General features: G+C 36.8%; 5 protein-coding genes across 5 annotated transcripts; 2 read left to right on the forward strand and 3 right to left on the reverse strand.

Annotated features, from left to right (window-relative positions):
- The first annotated feature begins 31 nt into the window (after positions 1–31).
- LOC141643352 (calmodulin-lysine N-methyltransferase) lies at positions 32–6268 on the forward strand. Its single transcript, XM_074452484.1, has 8 exons — positions 32–257; positions 349–511; positions 1400–1479; positions 2263–2323; positions 2474–2589; positions 3174–3306; positions 3682–3957; positions 5695–6268. Exons 1-8 carry the CDS (start codon positions 131–133, stop codon positions 5699–5701), a joined length of 963 nt encoding a protein of 320 aa, XP_074308585.1. The 5' UTR covers positions 32–130; the 3' UTR covers positions 5702–6268.
- A 1507-nt stretch (positions 6269–7775) lies between these two features.
- On the reverse strand, positions 7776–10512 carry LOC141643353 (pathogenesis-related thaumatin-like protein 3.5). The gene is made up of 3 exons (XM_074452485.1): positions 9801–10512; positions 8931–9612; positions 7776–8169 (listed from the first exon to the last, which is right to left on the reverse strand). Exons 1-3 carry the CDS (start codon positions 9850–9852, stop codon positions 8016–8018), a joined length of 888 nt encoding a protein of 295 aa, XP_074308586.1. The 5' UTR covers positions 9853–10512; the 3' UTR covers positions 7776–8015.
- Positions 10513–12808: 2296 nt separating this feature from the next.
- LOC141643354 (uncharacterized) lies at positions 12809–14057 on the reverse strand. Its single transcript, XM_074452486.1, has one exon. It carries the CDS (start codon positions 13879–13881, stop codon positions 13033–13035), a length of 849 nt encoding a protein of 282 aa, XP_074308587.1. The 5' UTR covers positions 13882–14057; the 3' UTR covers positions 12809–13032.
- A 1635-nt stretch (positions 14058–15692) lies between these two features.
- LOC141643355 (ferredoxin--NADP reductase, chloroplastic) lies at positions 15693–19568 on the reverse strand. The gene is made up of 9 exons (XM_074452488.1): positions 19230–19568; positions 18490–18724; positions 18147–18280; positions 17638–17716; positions 17180–17271; positions 16995–17072; positions 16495–16557; positions 16143–16377; positions 15693–15972 (listed from the first exon to the last, which is right to left on the reverse strand). The coding sequence occupies exons 1-9, from the start codon at positions 19335–19337 to the stop codon at positions 15905–15907; spliced, it is 1092 nt and encodes a 363-aa protein (XP_074308589.1). The 5' UTR covers positions 19338–19568; the 3' UTR covers positions 15693–15904.
- Positions 19569–23015: 3447 nt separating this feature from the next.
- LOC141641617 (uncharacterized) lies at positions 23016–23687 on the forward strand. The gene has a single exon (XM_074450272.1). The coding sequence runs from the start codon at positions 23016–23018 to the stop codon at positions 23685–23687; it is 672 nt and encodes a 223-aa protein (XP_074306373.1).
- The last annotated feature ends 460 nt before the right edge of the window (positions 23688–24147 follow it).

The following is a 24147-nucleotide window of genomic DNA, read 5'->3' on the forward strand; positions in this document are numbered from 1 at the left end:
TATATTCGAACATAATATGGAACACGAAAATAGGACACATATGGTTGCGTCATAATGTTTGAAGAAGAAAAGGAAGTGGAAATTGTCCCATAATTGTACAGTTTGGCTCAAAATCAAAGCAGCAGAGAAAATGAGCATTGAGCAAACATCAGCAAGAATGTCGGAATCCCAAAATGGGGAAATTCCAAAGGTATCGACTTTAAGATGGAAGATCCTTCGACAATCCCTTCTTTCCTCTAAACTCCAACCTCATTCAGGTCTCTCTTTCTTCTTTGTCTTCCACTTGATTGTATTTTCCTGAAATTACACACTTTATTTATGTAATTTAATCTAGTATTTACTGGGCAGACGAGAAATCCCAAGAAATCATGGATAGTGTTTCGAGGAAAGGCAAAAAAGGGTTTGGATTAATCCAATGTACACAAAAAGATTACAACTTTGATGAGGGTTTTAATCATCTTTGTGTTTCCTACTCTTTGCCAACTCCTGCTGCTCCTAATCTCCTTCTTTTGTGAGTATCCCTTTTTTCTGTTTTACTCTTTCCGTCTCAATCATTTCATTTACTCCGTATTTACCTTTTATATTTTTGTGAGCGGTATTCTAATAAAAGGTAAACAAATGATCAGGATAGAGGGAGTAGTAACTTCTTGGTATTTCAGTTTTTGGCAGTGTTGTTGATTTATGATTTTTTTTTGGTTTGTGATTATTTTAAGGACTATTTCATTTGATGTATAGGTCCTTTTAACTTTCAAGTGACATTTTGACTTGTGTAAGTAAAAAATGCACCACAATTGCAATTACTAATTCAAGCCCGCAAAAATTCATTGCATGTGGTGCATGGAGGTTGCAACTAGATCCTAGGAAAAGTGAAAACTTTGATATGTTCAGTGATACATTCTTCTAAGGATTTGCTTTAAAATGAGTCTGATTGTGTCGGAGGATATGTGGTTTGTGATTGTTGTATGTTTTAATGTTTTATGCTGCTATAAGCATTCCTCGTATTGTTTGTATTATGACCTTGGGTTGTTCCGTGTGAGTTACCTAAGCTAGTGTTGGTTTTTTACTTTTTTGTTGTGCTAGGCGGTTCATTGTTGTGGTTGCCATGTGGCTTATCTTATCCCAGGAATGACCTTCCATTGCAAAGAAAAAAAAAAAATAATAAAGATGTGTTGTAGGCGTGGACTATTAATGAAGAGTGATTTTTAGGTGAAGAAAGGTTAGCTTGCTTGGTGATGCGTCTATAGAGGGGTTAATTGTTATTTGCTCTGTATAATTCTGTTCAGTTTAACTACTATTATGAGGTGTGTACGCCATGATAGGTGTATCACTCTTTTTCATACTTGATGCTTCTAGTTTGTGGTTTTCTAGCCTAATATGTGTTTCAATTTGTATTTGGCAGTCAAAGAAGAGACAGCTGTGCTATTATCAATGACTTTGAAGTCTGCAATAAGCATGACATTGACAACACTGGCCTTGTATGTAAGTTCTTTGCTTCTTTGAGGTATTCTTGCTAAATGTTGTTTCAACATTGAGCTGATAGGTATATATTTGGGCTATTATATGTTATGATAAGGATCCAGATCAGAAATTTTTTGCATGTGGTTGTCTATATGTGATGAAGATTACCATGAGGAACTGTACATCTTTGATGGACCCAAAGATGTGTTAGAGTTCAGTATTATTAGTTTTAGGATATTATGGATTGGCTCTTAAATCCTATACCCTTTTTTATCCATATTTTGTCAAGGGTAACATGGAAATAACCAATCCTTATAATTTTATTTCGAGTTTCGACTCCCTTGCTCTACTTGGAATAAAAGTCTACATGGAGGCATTGGGTAATGATATGTTTGACAAAGTGAAAGTAAATAATTCAGCAGTGTTTCATCTGTGTATGATTTGAGATTTTGAAGTGGCACTGGCCAGTATGCCCTCTGTTGTGGTGTAGGTGAAGGAGTTATACAACTTGAGATGGTTTATGCAATATTTTGTGTGAGGGGCTTTATACAGGATTATGTCTTGTCCCTTCCATCATTTAATTGAATCGGAAAGTACAACATGACAGGGTTCTGTCTGGTTTTTGCTTAAAGAGTGATCTGGTTTCCATGGCGTACATAAAATCTTCTGCTTCCTGTACATTCAGCCTATTTTTTTCAGTTAGCGCGGAACTTTCAAAGTTGCTGATGTTCATCTCTGCTATTTGAACTTGCATGTTATTTTTTTATGTATGTGCAAATACAGTATTTAATATGCTTTTTTTAGGTCCCTGGCCTTCAGAGGAGGTCCTCTCATATTATTGCTTGTCACATGCGGATATGTTCAGGTTTTTATTTTTTTTCCAGCTTCAACTTGCGTCCACCCTCCCTAGCTCACTCGTTTGTAGATTAAAAATGATCCTGACATCTAAGATTGCTTTAGGTTCTGGCAAATATTGCGTAATTTCATGTAGATTCCGGTGTGCTTCTCTTTTCAGGTGTAAAAATGTTATTGAACTGGGTGCTGGATATGGGTTGGCAGGCTTAGTTATTGCCACTGTTTCTGAGGCATCAGAAGTCGTAATATCAGATGGAAATCCACAAGTTGTTGATTGTATCCTTTTGACGTGGGTCTCATTGTAATCCCTCATTCATAAGTTCTAACAGCCAAATGATACTCCTTCCGTCCATGAAAGAACATAGTAAGAAGTAAATGAAAATGCAAGTTGATGAAAAATGTGGAGTCATAAATAACAATGACCCCGAACGACAAACTTAATTAAAAAGATTCTAAGTAGGAAGTTGTTCATGGACACTCCAAAATGGAAACCAGAAAGTTTTTTCACAGAGAGAGGGATTACTTGATCCTGGATACTTCAAATGCCCTGATCAAACCATCAGAGTAATGTTAATACTTTATTACTTTGCATGGGTAGGTGTATGAGCTGTGTAATTAAACTTCTTGTGCATAGACACATTAAACAAAGTCTTCTTCGATTTTGCATTCACTGGATACTCGTAAATCTTAATACTATGTGTAGGTCAATGAGTTGCTGCACTGAACTAAGCTGTATACTACGAAAAGCATCAGCCCTCTTCTTCCCTTAAATGACTACCTCATATAATGCCATTAATCGAAACACAGTTACTGTTGTGGCTGTAAAGGGGATCGTAAAATTTGCAAGTCTTAACAAGCAGATATCCAGCAAAGTGTAGCCGGCAATTCTGGTGCATTTGGAGCTACAGTTGTCGAACCTAAGTTATTACACTGGAACCAAGAAGAATTTGGAACATTATCCCATAAATTTGATGTCATCGTTGCAAGCGACTGGTACAGTCTGCAACCTTGTGAGCTTCCTTAATTAATAAAGATCTGTCATTTGCTCATATGCATGTGTGATGTTCTCCTTTCTCGAGGATACAAGAGGATAAAGCTGGCTATCTAATTAAAGTTGTGGATTGTAAATATATATTTAGTAGTAGGTAGAACAGAATAAACTAACGCTACCCAAACCCAATAAGAGCAGCCGGAATCAGACCGAACCTGAAAATGATTCACTTCCAAATGACCTATTTGAAACAAAAACTTTAATATCCATGAACCAAAATGACCTCATTGATCTGACTCATGGCCACCATCTTGAAGACCTGAACCCAAACTAACACTTAATCTTTGCATTTCCCTTTTTTTTTTTGGGCATTGCAGTACCTTCTTTAAGGAGGTCCATAAAGGGCTTGTTCAGACGCTGAAGTCATTGTTAAAAGATACTTGCTCTTCTAAAGCCATATTATTCAGTCCCAAAAGGGGTGATTCACTGGACAAGTTCCTAGAGGAGGTACAAAAAAGTGGATTGCATTTCAGTGTATCAGAGGACTATGATGACAGAGTTTGGGAGAGACATCAGCAATTCATGAAGGGAGATCAGTCATGGCCCAACTACGATCCAAATCACTGCTACCCATTATTGATCCAAATTTCACGGTAAACTCTCAGAAATTCTGTTTGAACCTTAATTTGATTCAGCTTTAAACTGCAAGTACCAGACCGATTGAATTTAACTGAGCCATTCCTTGTGTCTCTTTTCTTCCAAAGCTATGTTTGCGAAACATATCACGTTTTTTTTTACCATACAAACTAAGCCATTGCTGTTCTTAATCACTGTCCCAAAGTTGTTCATATGCCTTTCCGTTTCTTAATCACTGCAAGTATCCGTCATCTTCTACATTTCTTAGGAATGCCTGTGCGTATGTATGTCTTTTGGTGACTTGTCGATCATCTGGAAAACCTGTCTATTTAACGTAGGCTGATAGGAGCTTGGTTGCATGCATTCGAGTTAGTCTGTGAGACATAGGATATCTACTGTTTTTGTTTTTTATACTTTAATATCTATCTAAATATTCCTTTTTTCATATTGAAAGAGATAGAGTCAAAAGTATCTATTGTAGCTTTGTCTTCAAAATGAAGTGAGAATGGATTCCCCTTCATGGTGTGATCCCATGTACAACTAACTAATAAAACAATTTAAAAGTGATTTAATAGGGTGATCAAATGCGGGTATTCATTTTTTTTGCCTCACAAACAAGCGAGCTAGGCAGCTAGCGGATTTTGGACGAGCTAGTTGACCGGCACTTTAACAGTACATTGTTCGTACCTCTGTTTCTTTTGTAGGTCGGACGGGACATCTCGTAAACATCTCAGTTTGACTTTATAACTGTTGTTTACTCCCATCCGTCTCGGTCATTTCTTTACATTTGCTTTTGGAACAAAGACCCTGAAGAGAAGAGAAGTATGCTTTAAGAAACAAAAGGTGATAAAGTAATTTGCACATGGAAAGAAATAGCAACTTCTATATACAAAAACGGAAACATAAAAAAAATAAACGAGACACTACACATAAAAAAAATATAAAGATTAGGATTGTTAAAGAGTAATTAACACGCACACTTGGGACAGTTGATATCGATTTTAAATCGGTTTTGACATTGTGGCCTATGAAACTAAATTGAGAGTGTATTATAACCTTCTAATTCGGCCGTTTGGCAGGAGTTCGAGTGCCTGTGCCTGTGCATGTGTTAGACAAAGTCGATGTTATCTTCACCCACAAGTAGTCACTCTGCCAAAACTTTTATACACTTTCTGCACGGTTTAACTATATACGGAGTAGCATTTTTTTGACCCATCGTGCCTACATCATAAAGTACCATGTGCACACCTAAGAGGCTCCCAAACAATTTTCAATAGATTTCAAAATCATGCCCCAAGGAAATGCTCTAAGTGTATAACCTCAAAATCTTGTGGCGTGCTTAAGACTAAGGATTATATACCTAGAGCCCTAGATGCTCCATGAATATGCCTTTTAGATAAGGTGCAATTAGTAACATAAGTACGCCTTTTATGTAAGGCACAGTTAGTAAGGTGCTTTATACGATTTTGTTATTTTTCCTGCTAGTTTTTTTAAATTTGATCAATTGAGATCGTCTCGAGCGACTAAGCTAATAAGTTGAGGTAGCATTTAGCATCCTCTAGACCCCTTCATAGTATAATGTATATACCCTTGAATAACATCTATGCCTCATACGTGTTTAGTCCAATGCGTAGTATTGTTTTAACCTACTAACTATGCTTACCAAGTTACCTTAGAGGATGTAAACAATGACTTGATGAAAAAGCTACTGTCAAAGGTTTAATGTGGTTATCTTACCATTGTTGTACCTGTAGCCTGTAGGCCAAGTATGAACCAACAACATTGATGTCGCAACTATGGGTTTTTCTTGGAGATGTATTTGCTCGGAATAGGAAGCTATTGACGCAGCCAGGGGTACTAGGTGAGGTCCTGGTCAAAAATTATCATGGCATTCAATATGGGACCATCTCAAGGAACTACATTTGAATGCGTTCAAGTTGTATTCTATTCACCAACTCAGAGAGAACTTATTAGAATGACGGTTCAGCACTTCAGCCACCATGGTAATGTTTTGACCCAAAAGTTTGTTTACTTCATATATCAAATAACAATGTTTCCAGGCATCACAGTCCAAACTCCGAAGCCACCCCCCTTATCAAAAAACTGATTTTGCGTATCAATAAGGGATTGTGATGCGCGTCTGTTATACAGTTAAACTGCTAAAGCGTCAAATATATAGCATCTTTATTTTGTACTCCAAAGCTTTATGCTTTCTAGATTCTACTTTGTAGCGAACACCACTCTCGTATTGTGCCGTATTGATGTCTCCTTATTTGTGTCCCTTCTTTAACAATTCATCAATATGACATTTTCCAGAGGTGTATGCTCATTTGGTTGCATGTATAGGTATACAACCCTTTTGTACAAGTCTCAATATTATTGCAGATGCGTCTCACTTCCACATAATATAAAATGAAATTTTTAAAAAAATTATTGGAAGAAATTTGTCCATCGCTAGTGCTACTTTTTTTTAGGTTGCTTTTCGGCTCAGTAAATTCTGGTAAGAAAATACGTCTTTCACCGAGACTTGTTTCTTAATCTTCTTGTTTTTCAACCCTAAAAGCAAAACAGAAATGATCTAAGTGACGATGGAAAAGGGAGGAAATACATAAACACGAGCAAAAAGTAAGTCGAAATGACAAACTATTGACATGGATAACTTATGCTACGCATGTGCTAATTGAAAAAATTGCCTTTTCTTCTTTTATATACAGTATCTCCTAGCGAGGAAGATATACTCAAATTAGTATTTAAATTTAAATCCGGATTTAGCGTTAATGTAAACGATATTATTTTCTCGTAGACAAAATGCATTAAATGAGTGTAATATTGCAATAGAGTAACATTAAGATTAGGGATATTCTCTCGTGTACCCCTAAACATTTTCGTTTTCTAAGGTATACCCCTCGTTTTTCACAAAAAAACTTTGACCGACAATAATTCTTTGTTACGAGTTCAGAAAACGATAATTTTTTTTTTTCAAACCAATTATCTCGTCAAAGCCTTGAGTTTGAAAAAAAACTCACCGCTTTTTAAACTCATACCCGGTAGTTATGGTTGGTCAAACATTTTTGAACGAATAAACTTTGACCGACCATAATTCCCGACTACGAGTTGAGACGTCAGTGAATTTTTTTTCAAACTGAAGACCTCTTAAAGACGGTCAATTTGGAAAAAAAGTTTATCGTATTCTGAACTTGTAGCCAAGAGTTATTGACGGTCAAAGTTTTTTTGCCTGAAAAGAGGGATATATCATAGAAAATGAAAAAGTTGAGGGGTACACGTGAGAATATCCCTTAAGATTATATTTATTTAACTAGACTATTGTCATGATTTATGTCGCAATCTCATTTTCCCTCGTAAACATTTGACTTAGTTTGAGACTTGATAGTTCTTGAGAATCGTTTTGCTGAATTAAAAGAGCGATTATTCCACTAAAAAGGAGGATAAGGAGAATATTTCCTGTTCAAGTTCAACCTGAACTTTAGAAAGTTGCATGATACGCCAATAATCGATGGAATCGTGTGAATTATTGTCAAATTATTTATTTATAAAAGTAATTAGCCATTTAAGTACTAGTTGAGTATTTGTTTTATCTCGTGTTTCAACTACGAAACTTACTGGCGGCTAGAATAAGTTTTCTCATTTATTAAGCAGCAATCAAGTACTTAGGATTCATTTTTGACTATTACGAATGAAAAGCTTCAACTTTGAAAGGGTTTTCCTTTAACTTCCTTTCAATGTCTCGTAAGGCATAATTAGTGTAACTATCGTCAAAGAATAACCAAACACAACATAGGGAAAAAAAAATCACAGAATATACTAAGTAGTTCATTTCTCATTCAAAAATACTGTACTAAACATACAAGACATACAGGTCACGCGAATTTAATAATTCTCTAAATACTGCAAAAATAATACGTCTATACTAAGAAAGAAATAATTATATTTACATCAGTACACAATGATCCAATCTTTTTTTTTTTTTTGGAATGTCACTTTGAGCCAACTGTTGCTTAGTCCTAAAGAAATTGCTAACTAGTCCATGCCCACAACTAATTAACCATGTTTGGATTCAGATTAGAGATAATGACGTCCAAACTACCGTAATTAGCATGCCGATCATTGTTGACGATGTAATTAAGGCACTGCCTCCATTATAATTAAAATCACCATAACTTGACGGCGATGTTGATGTCTGTGGTGGTTGTGTCCCGATTGCTTTCGCCCTGTACAAGTGAAATAAATAAATTAAATTGAGTCATAGGTAGACAAATTATATATGATTACTCAAAAATATCCAATTTGACTAAACTATTAATTTGTGTTCGACTGCGGCAACTACGTGTGTTGACGTACGTCCAGTTGATGGCCTTGTTAGATTATGCTGGAAATAATTTCTACGTACAAATGTACAATGTACAAATATCTGATATCGACGTTAATAGCTTACGAGTTGCGAATATTATATAAATAAATATGTTTATGAACGCGTAAGTACTACTATAATAATGTTTGTAAATTATGGGCAGTTGACCTATAAAAATAATGCATGGAGATTATTATTGTTGAAAATGAGAAAATGCCAAAGATATGACACTCTACTCTTTCGCCATGATGCAGTTTTTGGTACATGCTCCTCCTCATTGCATAATTTGCATCTACCATTTTTTTTTTTTTAAAAAAAAATAAAAATAAATAACCTAATCTATTAAACAAACTATGCTAAAAGAAATGTGCGATCAACTCATTAACCATCAACCACATAACAAAATCCTGAAGTATATAAATGCTGAACCGGATGACTCAGCCCATCCAGACATGTCCTTGGCCCGGCCCGTGACCGTAGTCCAAAGTCCAAACCATGTGTTTTACTCACAAGTAAGAAGCTAGATAAAATGTGTCTTAGTATCTACCAAATTTGACTAAACATACGAATACTTGTATGGATATAACAAATTGATGATTATATTAAATAGAAATTACTTACGTTAGTGAAACGGAAGGGCAGAAAGTGACAACATAGTCGGCACCGGCACACGTGAAAGTACTACTCGCATCATCGTACGCGTAGCTATACGCGCTTGGGCAGTTCACCTTGAAGTACTCTGAATAATTGCTTGGCTTGCATGTATCTGGCGTAGCGTAGGCCCCACTACAACAGTATTCCGGGTTCCCAAACGCATTACACGCGCTATTACATGCTATCCCTCTTCCTCCTCCCTCTGTTCCTGTTTTAAACGCGCTTGTCGCGACCCTGAGTGGGGTCGGACACGCGCCGTTTAGGTCCTCTGGGCACCCTGCGGCTGAGCAGTTGCCCGACCCACCCACGGGTCGGACAACTAGCGGCAGGTTGTACCCGTCCACCAGGCTCACGTCGTAGAAGTCGAGCCCGTTGGCTCCGTTGAGGGTGAACTCGGCTAGGGTGGCAGGTGGGGTGGTGCCTGTTTCACAAGAGAAGTTCCCGGCTGGGCCCGTGGAGCATCCGGTTTGGGCCCATATACGGCCTGACCATGAGGCTGGGACTGGGATGACGGTGCTGGCTCTGGGGAGGAGGGTGAAGCTGGAGGCGGAGGGCGGGAGCGGTGGTGTCCCGGCTCCGGATAGGGTGGCTGGCCATACTGTGTAAGTGCATTGGTTGACTAATGTGAATTTTGTAGCTGAGCATGTTCCTGCATTTTCAGTAACAAAATGTTGGTTACATTGTCTTAAAAACAGAGGATAACCATGAATTGTATACATTTTTTTAAAAATTGTTCTCGGATATTTTGAATGTATACGACTCAATGGAATATGAAAATACGAGTACAAGGAAAAAAAATTGAAATTAAACTTTTAAAAGACGGATTTATGTTGGTACCTAAGAAATGTAGGAAGAGAAAAGAAACGATGCTTTGATAAGACGATACCATGATGATAAGGAGATCAAGAGCAAAGAAATTAGAAGTTGGAAATTAGAAAGGATAATGAAGGGAATATATAGAGCAAAAGAGTTGTACAACAGATGAAAATATAAGGTTATTTAAATAGAATTCAAGTAATAGAAGTTATTATACAAATTGGCCATTTGGGGTAAGCTAATTCACATTTTCAAAAATACATATAGTACTCCCTCCGTCCCGGTCAATTGTTGTCCTTTCGTTTTGGCACAAAGACCAAGGAATGAGGAAAATGCCAATAACTAAATGACAAGTGGAACAAATTGAATGAGAATGATCAAATTACCTATCAAGTTCATTCTCAAAATAGAAAGGACAATAAATGACTGAGACACCCCAAAATGGAAAAAGACAACAAATGACCGGGACAGAGGGAGTATTATATAGTAAGAAACAAAAGATGAATGAAGAAGACTGAAAAAAGATGGCAGTTGGAGAATGGTATGACTTGCTCAATGTAGGGCATTAGGTCGGCAAACTATATTACCATCATCAATTCATCATCCTTAAACAAATGTAGAAAATTATACTTATGTAGAACTCATATATATATATATATATTCTTTCCAAATTCTATGTATTTTTTCCTATGTTTATGACCTATAAGTGATGACCTGTCCGGCCTAGTTTTTGTGTTGTAGAAGATGAATTGTATGGATTTCAAACAAATATGTATAGGGGATATGTATGAACAAAATGAGGAAGACGAGCTTTTTCGTCAACTTTTTGCTATACAGGGTAGTAAAACTAGTGACATTTTTATGAATTTCCTAATAAGATTAAAGTGTGTTTTTGCTTAGCTGTGTGATATTGTTTCCTTCTTTCAAGGAGATGGAATGATGGATGAACTTGTAAAACTTGTTAAAAAGTTAGTTTGCATAAACGGGAGTCGAGGATTAGAATCTGCTATGTATTATTCAAAAAATTACCTTTGCGTCAACTATATTGGAATAAAACATTTTCAGTATGGAGTATTTATTTTCGATATTTAAAAAGTTACATAACCTCGACAACACGAATTAGCTAGACTAATACTCAGTAATACAATGTCCTTATTCATACTTATTATGTATAAAGCTTTCTTTGTTTCCAATAATAGCTTTGAGCATGAAAGCTCGCCCAAACACGGTCTAGTTCCATTATATCGAAAGAGAAGCAGTGGAATGAGTCAAACAAGAGAGGCAAAGATAGCTGAGATCACAAGCCTGCCTATATGCATATTAAGCATCATGTTGGCAAATCGCTAGCAATCTGACTCATCTCCAGCGCTACCTAATTACCAACTACTATAATCATTCCCAACTTAAAAAAATACTCTGTAAAACCGTCAATATCAGTGAACAAGGCAGGAAATTGAAGCCGTAACCCAGCCATCGCTTCGTCAAATGGTAATTAATTTTCCCCTCAGACCCCTTAAAAGGCACCGAGTACTACAATAAAACCATTTTATATAAAAACTTATCAACACTAATAACTGAACGTTAATGTCTAAACAGGATTAAGATCACATCTAGGATAATAACACGAATAACAACAGAATCCGACCTGAACAGTTAAAAATACAAACAGGAATAGTAATGAAGATCCGGGCCATCTGAATCCATTGCCGGTAAAATGTAATGAAAAACTCATCTTTAGTCTCTAGATAAAACTAACAGGAGCTAAGATTCAAATCTCCGTGTCCTCTACTGTAGCCACACCGCCTCACAAATCCATACGAACTCAAAATAAACATTGGAACAAAAGAACATTACAAGCAAACATCTTCAATAGCAATATTCAATAACACAGTTCTATGCTAAGTACAAAGCAGTTCAACTGCATATTTCAATAGCAAACATTATTATGTCATGTCATGACACAGAACATAATACTCCCAAATAATGATGGCTTAATAAACACAAATCATGGATAACAGTCGCCATCTTACTCAATTGACACAGTACTCACCATTACAAGACGAATTAACCCGTCATTAACTTGTCTTTTATCACCAGAATAATACTAACACAAGTAGACAGCAAAGTAGAATATATTTAGATAGGTGAAGGGTTTAGGTAATGTTTAAGCTAAACAAGCCACTGATTCAACTAGTCAGTTCAGCAAGTGTTTGGTGTTGGTGTCCATTGACTCGCTTCAACAGCCATCAACTCATCATTGTCTACCCAAATGGACATTAGGTCAAACAAATGGTTAACCCAACTATTAAGCAAAGATCATAATAAGCCATTGATGCCCCTTAGTGAGTTATTAAACCTGTTAAAACTTATGCTTAAATAACAAGCAAGTATGCCCTTGCTTTACCTATGCCTCGTATATTAAGACCTGAAATCCATAAGACCATAACCAAGGTTCAAACTCACAGTATAATCGTTACGGTCCACATGGCAGTCATCATTGCGTTTTTTCTAGAAGATTTTGACTATTGATTATATATTGCCTAGAACACTTATTTCGCAGTGATGAAATTAGTGTGGACTGCAACAAGCGTGTATCACTAGAACACTTCTTTCGCTCAATATTCTAAAGTTGCTGTTAGTAAGGCAAAGTGTACTGTCTTCAAAGTTCAAACTATATTAAACTCGTCTCCAATAGCCCCACTATATAAACATAACAAAGGATTTCTTGAGTAATGATGCTGACAATCTAGGGTACCGACTTCAATGACAATGACACTAACAAATATACAAGGCACCATAACAACAAAGAATAGGGAGCAACATGTATAACTCCAAGCCCATACATGACCCTACATGTCAAAAAACACAACACCAGGAACATACAGCAGAAAAACATTGTATATCAGCAACACAATCCGTATCAGTACCGAACATATACAAAAACTAAACGAAGACAAGGTAATTTTAAGCAGTCAAATTTAACAATTCAAGATAAAATACCAAAACTTATAAAAGGGTAAAACCATGTGTTCATGTATAACATTCGCCATAAAATTTCTTTAGCATATCCCATCCAAAACAAAACAAAAACAATCCAATGTATAACCAGCCGCGAAATCATATACTAGCACACTAGATAGCTAACACACAACCATATAACACCCTCGCATTAGTAATATTCATTACGATAAACTAAACTTTAAACGAACGAGGCGCAAAAGATGAGAGTTAACATTGTATATTACTCTATTAATCAATTAGGGCAATCCCTAGCAAAGTGGCCAGTCTGTCCGCAATTAAAACACCCATTGAGATCACCAGACCGTCCTCCGCTTCCACCGCCGTTACCATCGCTTTTGGGACAATCCCTAGCAAAATGTCCAACCTCACCACACACATAACAGTTCCCTCCACCACTTCTGCCTCCGCTACCATCGCCTCTTCTGTTAGGGCAGTCACGAGCAAAGTGACCGGGCTGCTGACATTCATAGCAGCCTCCTCCTCCACCGCCACCACCACCACTGTTTCGGTCCGGGCAGTCACGGGCAAAGTGCCCCAACTGATGGCATTCATGACATTCAACTCCACCACCACCACCACCAGAATTATTTCGGTCCGGACAGTTACGGGCAAAGTGACCGGGTTTTTTACATTCATGGCACACTCCACCACCACCGCCATTACTGCCACGGCCCAACCGGCATTCTCGGGCTATATGACCCGTTTCACCGCAATTAAAACAGCCGTTATCACTTCCTGACGAAGCGTCAGGACATTCTCTAGCAATATGACCCGGTGTACCGCATCTATAACAGTTGGACGAGTCCCTCGACTCCCTACCCCGTCCTAAACCGGAGTTAGACCGAACCGGTTCACCTTTCGGACCAGTGACATCAACAGCCTTAAGACGGCCGTCATCGCGAACAGAGACGGTGAATTCGACGGTTGATCCGACAGAAAGTGTACGAAAGCCGTCGGATTTGATGTCGGATTGATGGACGAACAATTCGTCGTCGAGTTTACCGGATTTGATGAAACCGAAACCCTTGGTGTCGTTGAATCTGGTAACCTTTCCTGTTAGTCTAGCACCTTGTTCCGCCATTGTTGAAGTATTGGGAGTTGATTTTGATTGAGTAAACAGAAACCCTAGTTATAGAGAGGTAGGAAGGGAATTAGGGTAATTTGATTAGGGGATTTGAGGGAATATATATATATACGGGGAAGGCCGGAAGGGTTATAGAGTTTGGTCGACAATCGTCAACTTATGGTCTTAGGAGATCTTTGGTCTTTCCTTAATTACGGGTCTCTTTTCATAATTCCACACTAATTCAATATTATATCCGAGAATTTACCGGGTGTGTGTTAAAGATAGCGGGTCTAGGGTTCGCGGGTTCACTCGTCACAAAAAGAAAAGAATTCTAAAAACTTTCTCCAAAAACAATTCTTTACTTTGATTTTAATGATTTTATTTTCAATTGTTGTTCAAAGCGTCTTGCTTGTGACGGGATTACGGGCTAATTCCCATCACAAACTGAAGACCTCTCACAAAAAGGGAGAGGGGACAAGGTGGGGTACCCCCATGTGCTTCATCACTTACCTCTCATGGGTATTTTGTGAGAGAAAATGGTATCCGTCACAAGCTTGTGACGAATATCGCCGTCTTGAATAGATTTTGTGTTGTTCAAAAGGTCACTTTTGCTCAACGAAAAAAGAAAAATCGGGTGTAGATCCTTCATGAGTTATGAACGCTCTTTAACATGACAATGAATGCTCTTTAACTCGATACAAATTGACATTGCTAAACATAGCTAGAAAATGATTTTTTTTTTCTTCAGAATAATGTCAAATAATATAATACGGAGCATATGTCATTATAGGATCAATTGAAAGTATCTATCGAAAATAAATCCATGTAGACTAGTTTTTTAAGTTACAGTTTGAAACGGTGGTATACCTGAATCACTCATCGACTTTGCAACCCCTTAATAGCTCAGCGGCTCTAGTGACTTGTGATTTGCGAATGAATAGAAATACAAAAGGTTGATTTGTGAGCAAATTCGCGGAATGGTTTTTAACAACTTTACTTGATACTCCCTCCATTCAACTCCACTTTGCAACTTTGGTTTTTACACGGATATTAAGGAGCGGATTAAAAAAGTATTAAAAGTACATGAGGAAAGAGAAAGAAGAGGTTAAAAATATTAAAAAAAACATAAAGGTGGGGTTTTATGGTGGGTTAGTGTGGGGTATGGGTGACATTTTTTGTAAATAAAGATTTTCAATAAGGATAGAATTGTCATTTTTTTAGCCAAATAAGGAAACTTGTAAAGTGGAGTTGAATGGACGGAAATGGAATACATGTAAAGTGGAGTTGAATGGAGGGAGTAGTTTTTTACTTCCTTTGGTAACGTTTTGATATAAAATCATTGGATGACTAGCGACTTTTCAGAAGTTGCTGAGCGATTTACAGATTTACAGACCAAGTCTACGTGAACCACATTTAGTTAAGTATGTTGTATAGAGGCATAGAGCTATGCCTCAGATTCCCCGTCCCCGGGTTGCTGATGATGATCAGGACTTTCATGGAGAAAAGAAAGTGGTAGCACAAAACTATGAATGTCCCGACTCCTGATGCCATACGCCTAGACTCATACCCTGTATTCTTTCTGAGAAGGTTATATGATGTAAAGAATAATGTTAAAATCGCAGGATATAATTGTGTAAAAATCAAACCACCACCATTCATGTAAAAACAGAGATGGCTGATTTGATTATATTACGCTTTTGCATGCCCTCTATTATATGACTCATCATGCAACAAGAAAAGCAGCAATGACCAAGATGAGAGTATTGAGGGTTCAGACTTCAGGTAATGGCTGAGTCTCAGGAATTCCTCCCTGCAGAGAAATGTCATCATACCAGTTCAGTATAATAGCTTAAACACAAACCCTCCAAAACAGAGCTTTTGGCTATGTCCACTACATTGCGATTGGCTTATCGTCATATCAAAGGAAGCAACCTATCTACAAGGTGCAGTGAGAAAAATGATAATAGATATATATATGAATATATCTGCTTCACAAAAAAATATACGAGTATATAATGATTTCTGTACAAGTTTGTCCTCAGTACACTTCTACATTCCACTGTTCTGCCTTCTTCAATTGCTTCCTGTAATCAATCCAATCAATCCCTGCAAAATACAAACAAATATTCCTGTGTTAGTTCTCATGATGATTCAAAATTAGTTACATATTTTTATTTTTATTTTTGTAAACGGAGTCACAATAGCGCTTCAATCATATCTCACTGACTTCATCGACTTAACTAGCTAGTATCTGTAAATACGGAATTAGGTTTTACCATCTTTAGCAGCCAACGAGACCATGATGTCATCTATTCCTTGCTCCATTCCTTTGAGACCACACATGTAAACGTAAGTGTTGTCTTTCTTGAGCAACTCCCACAGCTCCTCGGCATATTGTGCCATACGTGTTTGAATGTACATTTTCTCCCCCTTTTCATTAGTTTGCTCTCTGCTCACTGCAAAGTCCAGTCTAAAGTTTTCTGGGGCCTTTTCCTTCATCTTCTCAAATTCCTGTCATCATAGTTTCTAGCATTAGTAAATTCATATCGATCCAAATTACCCAACAGTCTGATAACATTAGTGATTACGGACGTTTATAGACCAGATCATGTAAAAGACTTCGCTTACCTCTTTGTAAAGTAGAGAACTGCTGGTGGGCACACCCAAAAAGAGCCATGCCAAGCCGTTGAACTACAATAAAAGTTGAAAAAACAATGTGAGTAAATGAGCTAGTAAAAATGGAAACTTCAGTATAAAAAGTGGAAACTGATAACCGAAGTCACAAATTAAGGCCAGAGTTTCCATATTTGCCAATTTCTAGAATAGTTTTCCTTTTTCAGCTGTGTTTAGGCACACAGGGTTTCTACTTGACAGACTCGAGATTGTACGTGAATAAGTGAAAGTAGGAGATGTGTAGGGACTCCGGAGGTGATTTTCAAAATCCTGAGTCCCGATTGTACAATTAGAGTATGCTCCTTTTTGTGAGGGTACAAATCCCAATGTTCCTGATTATGAAGTGTAAAAATCAAAAGTGGGAATGTAAAAACCATCTGCAAGCATCATAGATAGTCCTTTTTATCTGTTCCGTAATTGCCACAATGCAATCACTCGGGCTAATTAAAACACACCTTGTAGTCCTCGTGCTTCTCAAAGAACATTTTCCACAAGAATGAACGGAAAGGAGCAATACCAGTTCCAGTTCCAAGCTACAACATTGACGTCATACAATTAGTTAGGCCTGAATTATGATGAGCTATATTGGGAATGACGAAAAAACCTTTCGATATATTCTAGCCTACCGAACAGAACTCACCATAATAATGGTTGCGTTGGGGTCTTTCGGCATCAACATCTCCTTCCCAACAGGTCCTGTAAGCAGCACTTCAGACCCAGGTTTCAAATCACCTGCTCAGAGAACAAGCTTTTTTCAGCAATAAATACAGCAGTAAAGACATTTTTTTTCCAAACAAATTAGGTGAACTGATAGACCCAAGGCTAACACACAATGTGAGTTCCTCGATAAACAGAATTAAAACCATAGGTCTGTACTGTATTGCTCAAACTTGGCTAATATATCATAAACACTGTACTGAGTACAGGTATTAGCCTTGGCTCCTTTCGAGATTAATGTTTTTTCTCTAAAGTTAAGTGTCAAGTGTCTGTCTCCAAGCCGGAAAGTCTAATTACGTGATGGAAAAAGTGAAGAGTAAGTATCAAAGCAATAGGTTGGAGATAAAGCTATAATCAGTGTTGAGAATTGAGCATCCTTACACAAAAAGTTTGAGCAGACTCCCTTAACTACTTCTCCAGCATCATTGGTGTAGACAAGTCGCTTCACACACAACGAAACCTGCATACATGCATCATATTCAGTATCCACAAGAAATTCAGCTTCAATTTTGATAAAGATGAGACAGTAAATAGCATGCATGCTTTTTCAATATACTTTGAAATTATGACTGTCTGTAATTCTTCTCTCAGAAACAGTCTAAGAAAATAGAAACGGTGAGACAGTTATCGGTATCTCTTTCTTCCTCACATCACCTATCCTATACATGAAATAGTACATTGTCCACCTCTCTTATACATTATACATTTATACCTGCACTTTGTTTGCCTCTCTTATACGAAGTACTTTATATAGTACATATGTACATTGTCTTCTTTTCTAACTATAGATTGTACTTGTAATAGTTTCCACAGAAAATACTTTAACTCGCGGAGTATGCTACGTCAAAAAAAAGTACAAACATCACCAACTAGTAGAGTTCGGAACTCACAGTTTTAGCATCACCAAAGTCGCCAAGGGCGCTGCTGGCAATGGAGTACAATCTCAACTTATGAGGTTTTCCATTCTTGTCTATACCATCAGGAATAACCCCAACTGATTGCCCTTCTCTGTAGGGAATCTCACCTACATAGACATGAGACCAAATTTACTAAAACTATAAAGAGAATCACACAACAAAGATCCTGTCCGAAGAGAGCTTCTGAAATTCCTCATGGTTGATTCAGAAGCATAAACTAAGCGTAAACAGCGTAAACCGATTAAGTGACACATCCTAACAAAAAGATCAACATTATATGCATTTTGGATGAGACGGTCTTATGGTAAGAAATTACCTTCATGGGAAAAAACCATATGCCAGGTCTCACCAGGTGCATCATCACCAGTAATCTTAGTGTTAAGAAGACATCTGCCAGTGTAAGGGTTCTTAGGCTTATACTTGTTAACTACAACACCTTCCTCCATTTTCTTTGAATGCTTCTCAACTTTAGCTGCAGGTGCCACATCTGCCACTGCCCTGATTGTACCCACCTTTCCATTAGCAGACACATTTCTGTAATGTGCAGGAACCTGCCCAAATCCAACATGATCACAATTACACCCTATAAGTCTTGCAAAACCGTGATCAAAGTCGTACCCGTTTCCACTTGTGTTTGCATCTCCTTTCGAGAACACAAACTTTCAAGATTATCATGAGACCGACTCATATTTTAACCCAGGCTATTGGTTTTATTTTTAGTGTGACAAAATAAGATTGGCATGACCATATTGTGCGAATAGGACTAAGACCGCCTTACACACTTTTTGTTAAACCGTGATTTTCGTGGTCGTGGAACCGTTCTACACAATAATAATGTAAAACGGCCTTATTACAAGACACAAACTCTAGCCACTAATGGTTGTTTTATTGTTAGGTGATGTAAAACTAGTGAAGGAAATCAAATTTTATGTAATATAAGACCGTCTCATAAGAGAGTAATTTCACGACAAAACACAATCGTAACAAAATGCACACTCGACATGATGACATGGAATATTTTACGACATTAATTAAAATTAGAAATTAAAATGTTACCTTCTTGAAGGAGATTTTATCAGAAGAGATGATGGAGGAAGTACGAGAGGAAAGAGAGGTGGAATTAGTAGAAGGGAAAGAAACAGCAGTAGTTACTACGGCAGCCATGGCTGAGTTTGTTTAATTAAATGATCAGTTGAACAAAAATGGGAGAAGAAAGAAAACAAGGATTGTTTTATGATGATAAAAGGGAGTTTAAGTGTAAGGGTGAGTGTGAGTGATGGAGGAGTGGATCATGTATTTGGTCATTGAGTGGAGGAGATTTCTGAAACTTAATGTTGTGGTACCTATTAAAGATAAGTTTTTTCAATTTCTTTTATTTCTTCATAGTTTTGAAAGATTTTATTCTTAAGGCCAAGGCCAACTATTTATCCATGGGAAGTTAGATTTTTTTAAGGGTTACCCTGGTTGTAAACACAGAGTCAAGGTGAAAATCTTATCTCCGGGATTTACTCCACCGTCCTCCCAGAAGTCTACATTTACTACGGTAAATATGGCAAATGTCTTTGGTGCATTTAATATATACACACCGTATTACGTTGTATAAATACCGTACTTGATGAATGAGAAAAGACACAACTTTCACTCTCAGTATTTCACTCTCAATCGTAATCTTTAACACGTTATCAGCACGAGCTTGCTCCGAATTCGCAAGGTATCATTTTCAAAATACTCGTAATAATTTAGCTCTTAGAAATTTTTTTTTCAAAACAATTATATTACTAAATAATATTTTTAACATGGATCAACAATGTCATGGGATCACCACTATTTTAAGTTATATCTCAAATTCTAACATATATTTCATCACCGAACCAACTAATGACTTACCTATAAATATCCATGTTGCTTGCCCGCAACCGCAACCACAACCACAACCGAGTGAACCATCGGCTGTTGCCCCACTTAATCAACACTTATCAAAACCGATCCGAACCAACCTCAATAGTCTAGTAGAGAGAGAAACCAAAAAGTGTGACAAAACCCGGCAATTTTTTCCCGAGAATATAGCGGGACCGTCTCGCTTGAAGAGACCAAGAGACGAACAAGTGTCCTCAGAGTCAACCGTATCAACCGACTCCATCTGCGACAAACGCCCCAATACTAATATTATTACTGAACCATCTACCCCTGCCGACGGCCTCTTAGGGCCACCTAGGCCCGCAACATCGGCCGAGAAATGTCAGATAACGACCACCATGTCAATCGTCTGAAAATTTTCGAAATTGTTAGCCATGGCAGTAAAATTTTTTTTTTATGATATTATAAAGGTTGTTATTTTGCGATTTGGGATAAAGCATTTTTTTTTTTGAATATCTGTCTTTCAAAGAACAACGAGAGACTTGGAAAATGTAGGTGCAATAATGTTTGAAATGAGGAAGAGAAAAAATTGTCAGTAGTAGTATAGTAGCAAAAGTCATAGTTAGATGGGATAATAAATAAGTTTGTTGGATATAATAAGTATAATATAAGTATAATAATTTGAAAATAGAAGTTGTAAGTGCATGTCTAAGATAGTATTAATATCATATGCATTAAGAGCCTAATATCCTTTTATATGTATTACATCTTGTTTCTAATTTTATTATGAAAGATTTATTTAGGATCATGTAAGTCCACCTATTTTGGTTGAGTCCATAAGTCCTCATCTAAGCCTTTGGATGAGAAAGATGAAGGGCTGAGATTAGATCTAAGAAAGTGAATGAATGGCTGAGATTATAACAAAATATGTGGACTAGAATAAACCTATAAAATGAAAAAACCCTAGCTTTCTTTCTCATTTTCCGCCTCCCTCTTTCTCACTCATCATCATCTCTCTCTAAACTCTCCCCTCTCTACAAACCCTAAATCTCACCTCTCCCCAACAACCACCACCCCACCGCCTTACTTCCTCCTCTCCTTTTCTGTCGCACCACCACGTCAGTGGCACGACCCCGCCGCATCACCACTGCCGCCGCACCACGCCGCACGACCACTGCCGCCCCGTCGCTGCCGCACCACCACGACTATCACCTCCTCCGTCGCGCCTCCTTTTTCTATTTCCCTTTCTCTCTTTTTTTTTTCGAAATTTTCAGATCTAGCAATAAAAATCTGAGATTTTTCATTTTTGTTTCAAAAAATTAATTTAAAATCTGAGATTTTTCGAAATGGCTATTGTTATTTTCGTGATTGTCGGATCTAATCTTTTCAGATCTGTTTTTTGGTGGTGGTTGGTTCCGTGGAGATGGAGGAACGGGATGGTTGTTGGTGCCTTGGTCATGGTTTGGGTGGTGGTGTTCTGCGGCCTTTTTTTTTTTTTTTTTTTTTTTTTTTTTTTTTTTTTTCAGTTCAGATCTGAGATTAAATTGGTTGGTGGTGGTGTTGGTTAGGTGGTGGGACTGGGGTGGTGCTGCTGTGGTGATTGGGGTAGGAGGTGGTAGCGGTTGATGATAGAAGAGTTATTAGTTTAAAGTTACACTTCCGAGTATTAAAGTTACATATTCAATGGCTAGAATTACACTCGTAATACAATAAAATTACATTTCTATTTACTAAAGTGACCACCTCCAGACTAAAGTTACACTTTTGAAGGACAAAAATTACACTTAAAAGGACTAAAGTTACAATATTAAAGTATATTAATTTAATTTTTTACATACAAATCACTATACAACTAAAGTTATGAGTCCAACGACTAAAGTTACACTTGAAAAGGGTAAAGTTATACTCGTAAAAATATATAAATTAAAATTTATACATATAAACCATCATACGACTAAAGTTACACTTAGAACGACTAAAGTTACACTTACAGGACAGTAAAGTTACACTCCTAAAATTACATAAATTCAAATTTATTTATTTAAAATTACATTTTTATAACATAAATTAAATTTTTTGTGAAAAAAATGGCTTGAAAAGGTTGGAGTTATACTCTAAAAGTTAAAGTTACACTCCAAAAATGTGTGGCTGAGAATAGGACTTAGGGACTCAACTAAAATCAAGGACTTACCTGAACCCCTCTCTCTCTCTCTCTCTCTCTCTCTCTCTCTCTCTCTCTCTCTCTCTCTCTCTCTCTCTCTCTCTATCTATATATATATATATATATATATATATATATATATATATATATATATATATATATATATATATATATATTTGGATATCTCATTGATAATCGTAAACTTTTTCTTTAAGTTTTATTTTTTTTTCTTTTAATATTATCACTATTACCACCGACGCTACAGTATTTTTAACCCCTATAAAATCTTCATAAACTCTATTATTTTACTTACTTCTTCCCTTATCCCAAATCTTCTTTCCTTATCCAAAATCACGAAAAAAAAGGATAATAATAAGGATACAATACCCGAAAACGAGCTCATGCGCTCTATTAAGAAAAATCTTCGTGAGTTAGAAACCCGGCTTAGTTGGTTAATGATAATAATAATTGTATTAGTTGCCCTTTTCGCTATGTTTTTAGCTCATATTATGAATAATAAGTAAGTTTTATGCATATTTAGCTCTTGTTACATATTGTTATTTATGCTTTTATATTAATTTTATTGTAATCTTTTGATTAAGCTGAATTATCTTCCTTTAAATAATCTTAATCTATGACCAATTTGAATTATAATAAATGAATAACAAGACCACTAACCGCAAGAAGTTAATAATGTTGAATTAATTAAGGTAGAAAACTTGAACATAACTATTCTTGTTTTCTAACAGTTAGTTTTTTTTTTTTTTTTTTTTTTTTTTTTTTTTTTTTTTTTTTTTTTTTTTTTTTTTACGTTACATAGAAAAATGTCTCACATTGCCAAAAGAGACTTCGATATTCTTGATTTATCTGGGCAGAAATTCCTGCTATGGAAAGACGATGTCATAGCCCATTTGGGAGCCAATGGCCTCGAACATACTGTTGAGGTAGGTAATTTTGGTACCTACCAAGAAAAGCAACAGGCTCATATATTTATACGACATCATATGGATGAAGGGCTAAAAAATGAGTATTTGCGAATAAGAGACCCTTCTGAATTATGGGCTCGCCTTGAGGAAAGGTTTGGACATCAACAGTATGTCCTACTCCCTAAACTTCGCCATGAATGGGAAAACTTACGTTTCCAAGATTTTACTTCGGTAAAGGAATATAATTCGGCCCTATTTCGCATTGCCTCACAATTGGAGTATTGTGGTCATGAAGTTAGCGACTTCACTAAAATCAAGAAAACATTCTCAACTATGGGCAAACGCAATATTGATTTTCAAAGACAAATAAGGCAAAGCAAAATTGAAAAATTGACTGACCTTATTGCAATACTTTTAGTCGTTGAACAAAATGACAATGTTTTATTAAAAAACGACAATTTAAGGCCAAGTGGATCTATTGCAATACCTGAGGCAAATTTTGTTGCAGAAGTAGGCGTGGACGCTGGATCAATAAGCGAGGACGCGGTAGAGGACGTGGTTCTGGCCTAAGTAGAGGTCAAAATACGTTTAAAAAACCACATTACGGAAAGCGGAAGGCTTATCCCGAAAATATTGAAAAACCTAGAACTACTTGTAATAAGTGTGGTCTAGGAGGACACTGGGCTCGCGCGTGTCGCACGCCAAAACACTTTGTCGACCTCTACCAGGCATCCATCAGACAAAAGAATAAAAGGTCTGAGGCACATTTTATTACTGATGTCATACCATTAACAACCAATATGCCTAAATCAAACATGGTTGAGACTGACATGCTTGAATCAGATATGATTGAAACAGCAAACTACTTTCTGGATGATGGCGCCGGGAGTAGTGGATTCAATATGACATCTACTATGTAGAAAATATGTTACCTTTATTTTAAATCTTACTATGCATGCATGTTTACTATGCTTTTATTTCTTACCTCAAATAAATGTAATATACTAGTTTCCATTTTCATTGCATTCAA

Source organism: Silene latifolia, chromosome 2 (assembly GCF_048544455.1).
Source record: "Silene latifolia isolate original U9 population chromosome 2, ASM4854445v1, whole genome shotgun sequence".
Classification (NCBI taxonomy): domain Eukaryota; kingdom Viridiplantae; phylum Streptophyta; class Magnoliopsida; order Caryophyllales; family Caryophyllaceae; genus Silene; species Silene latifolia.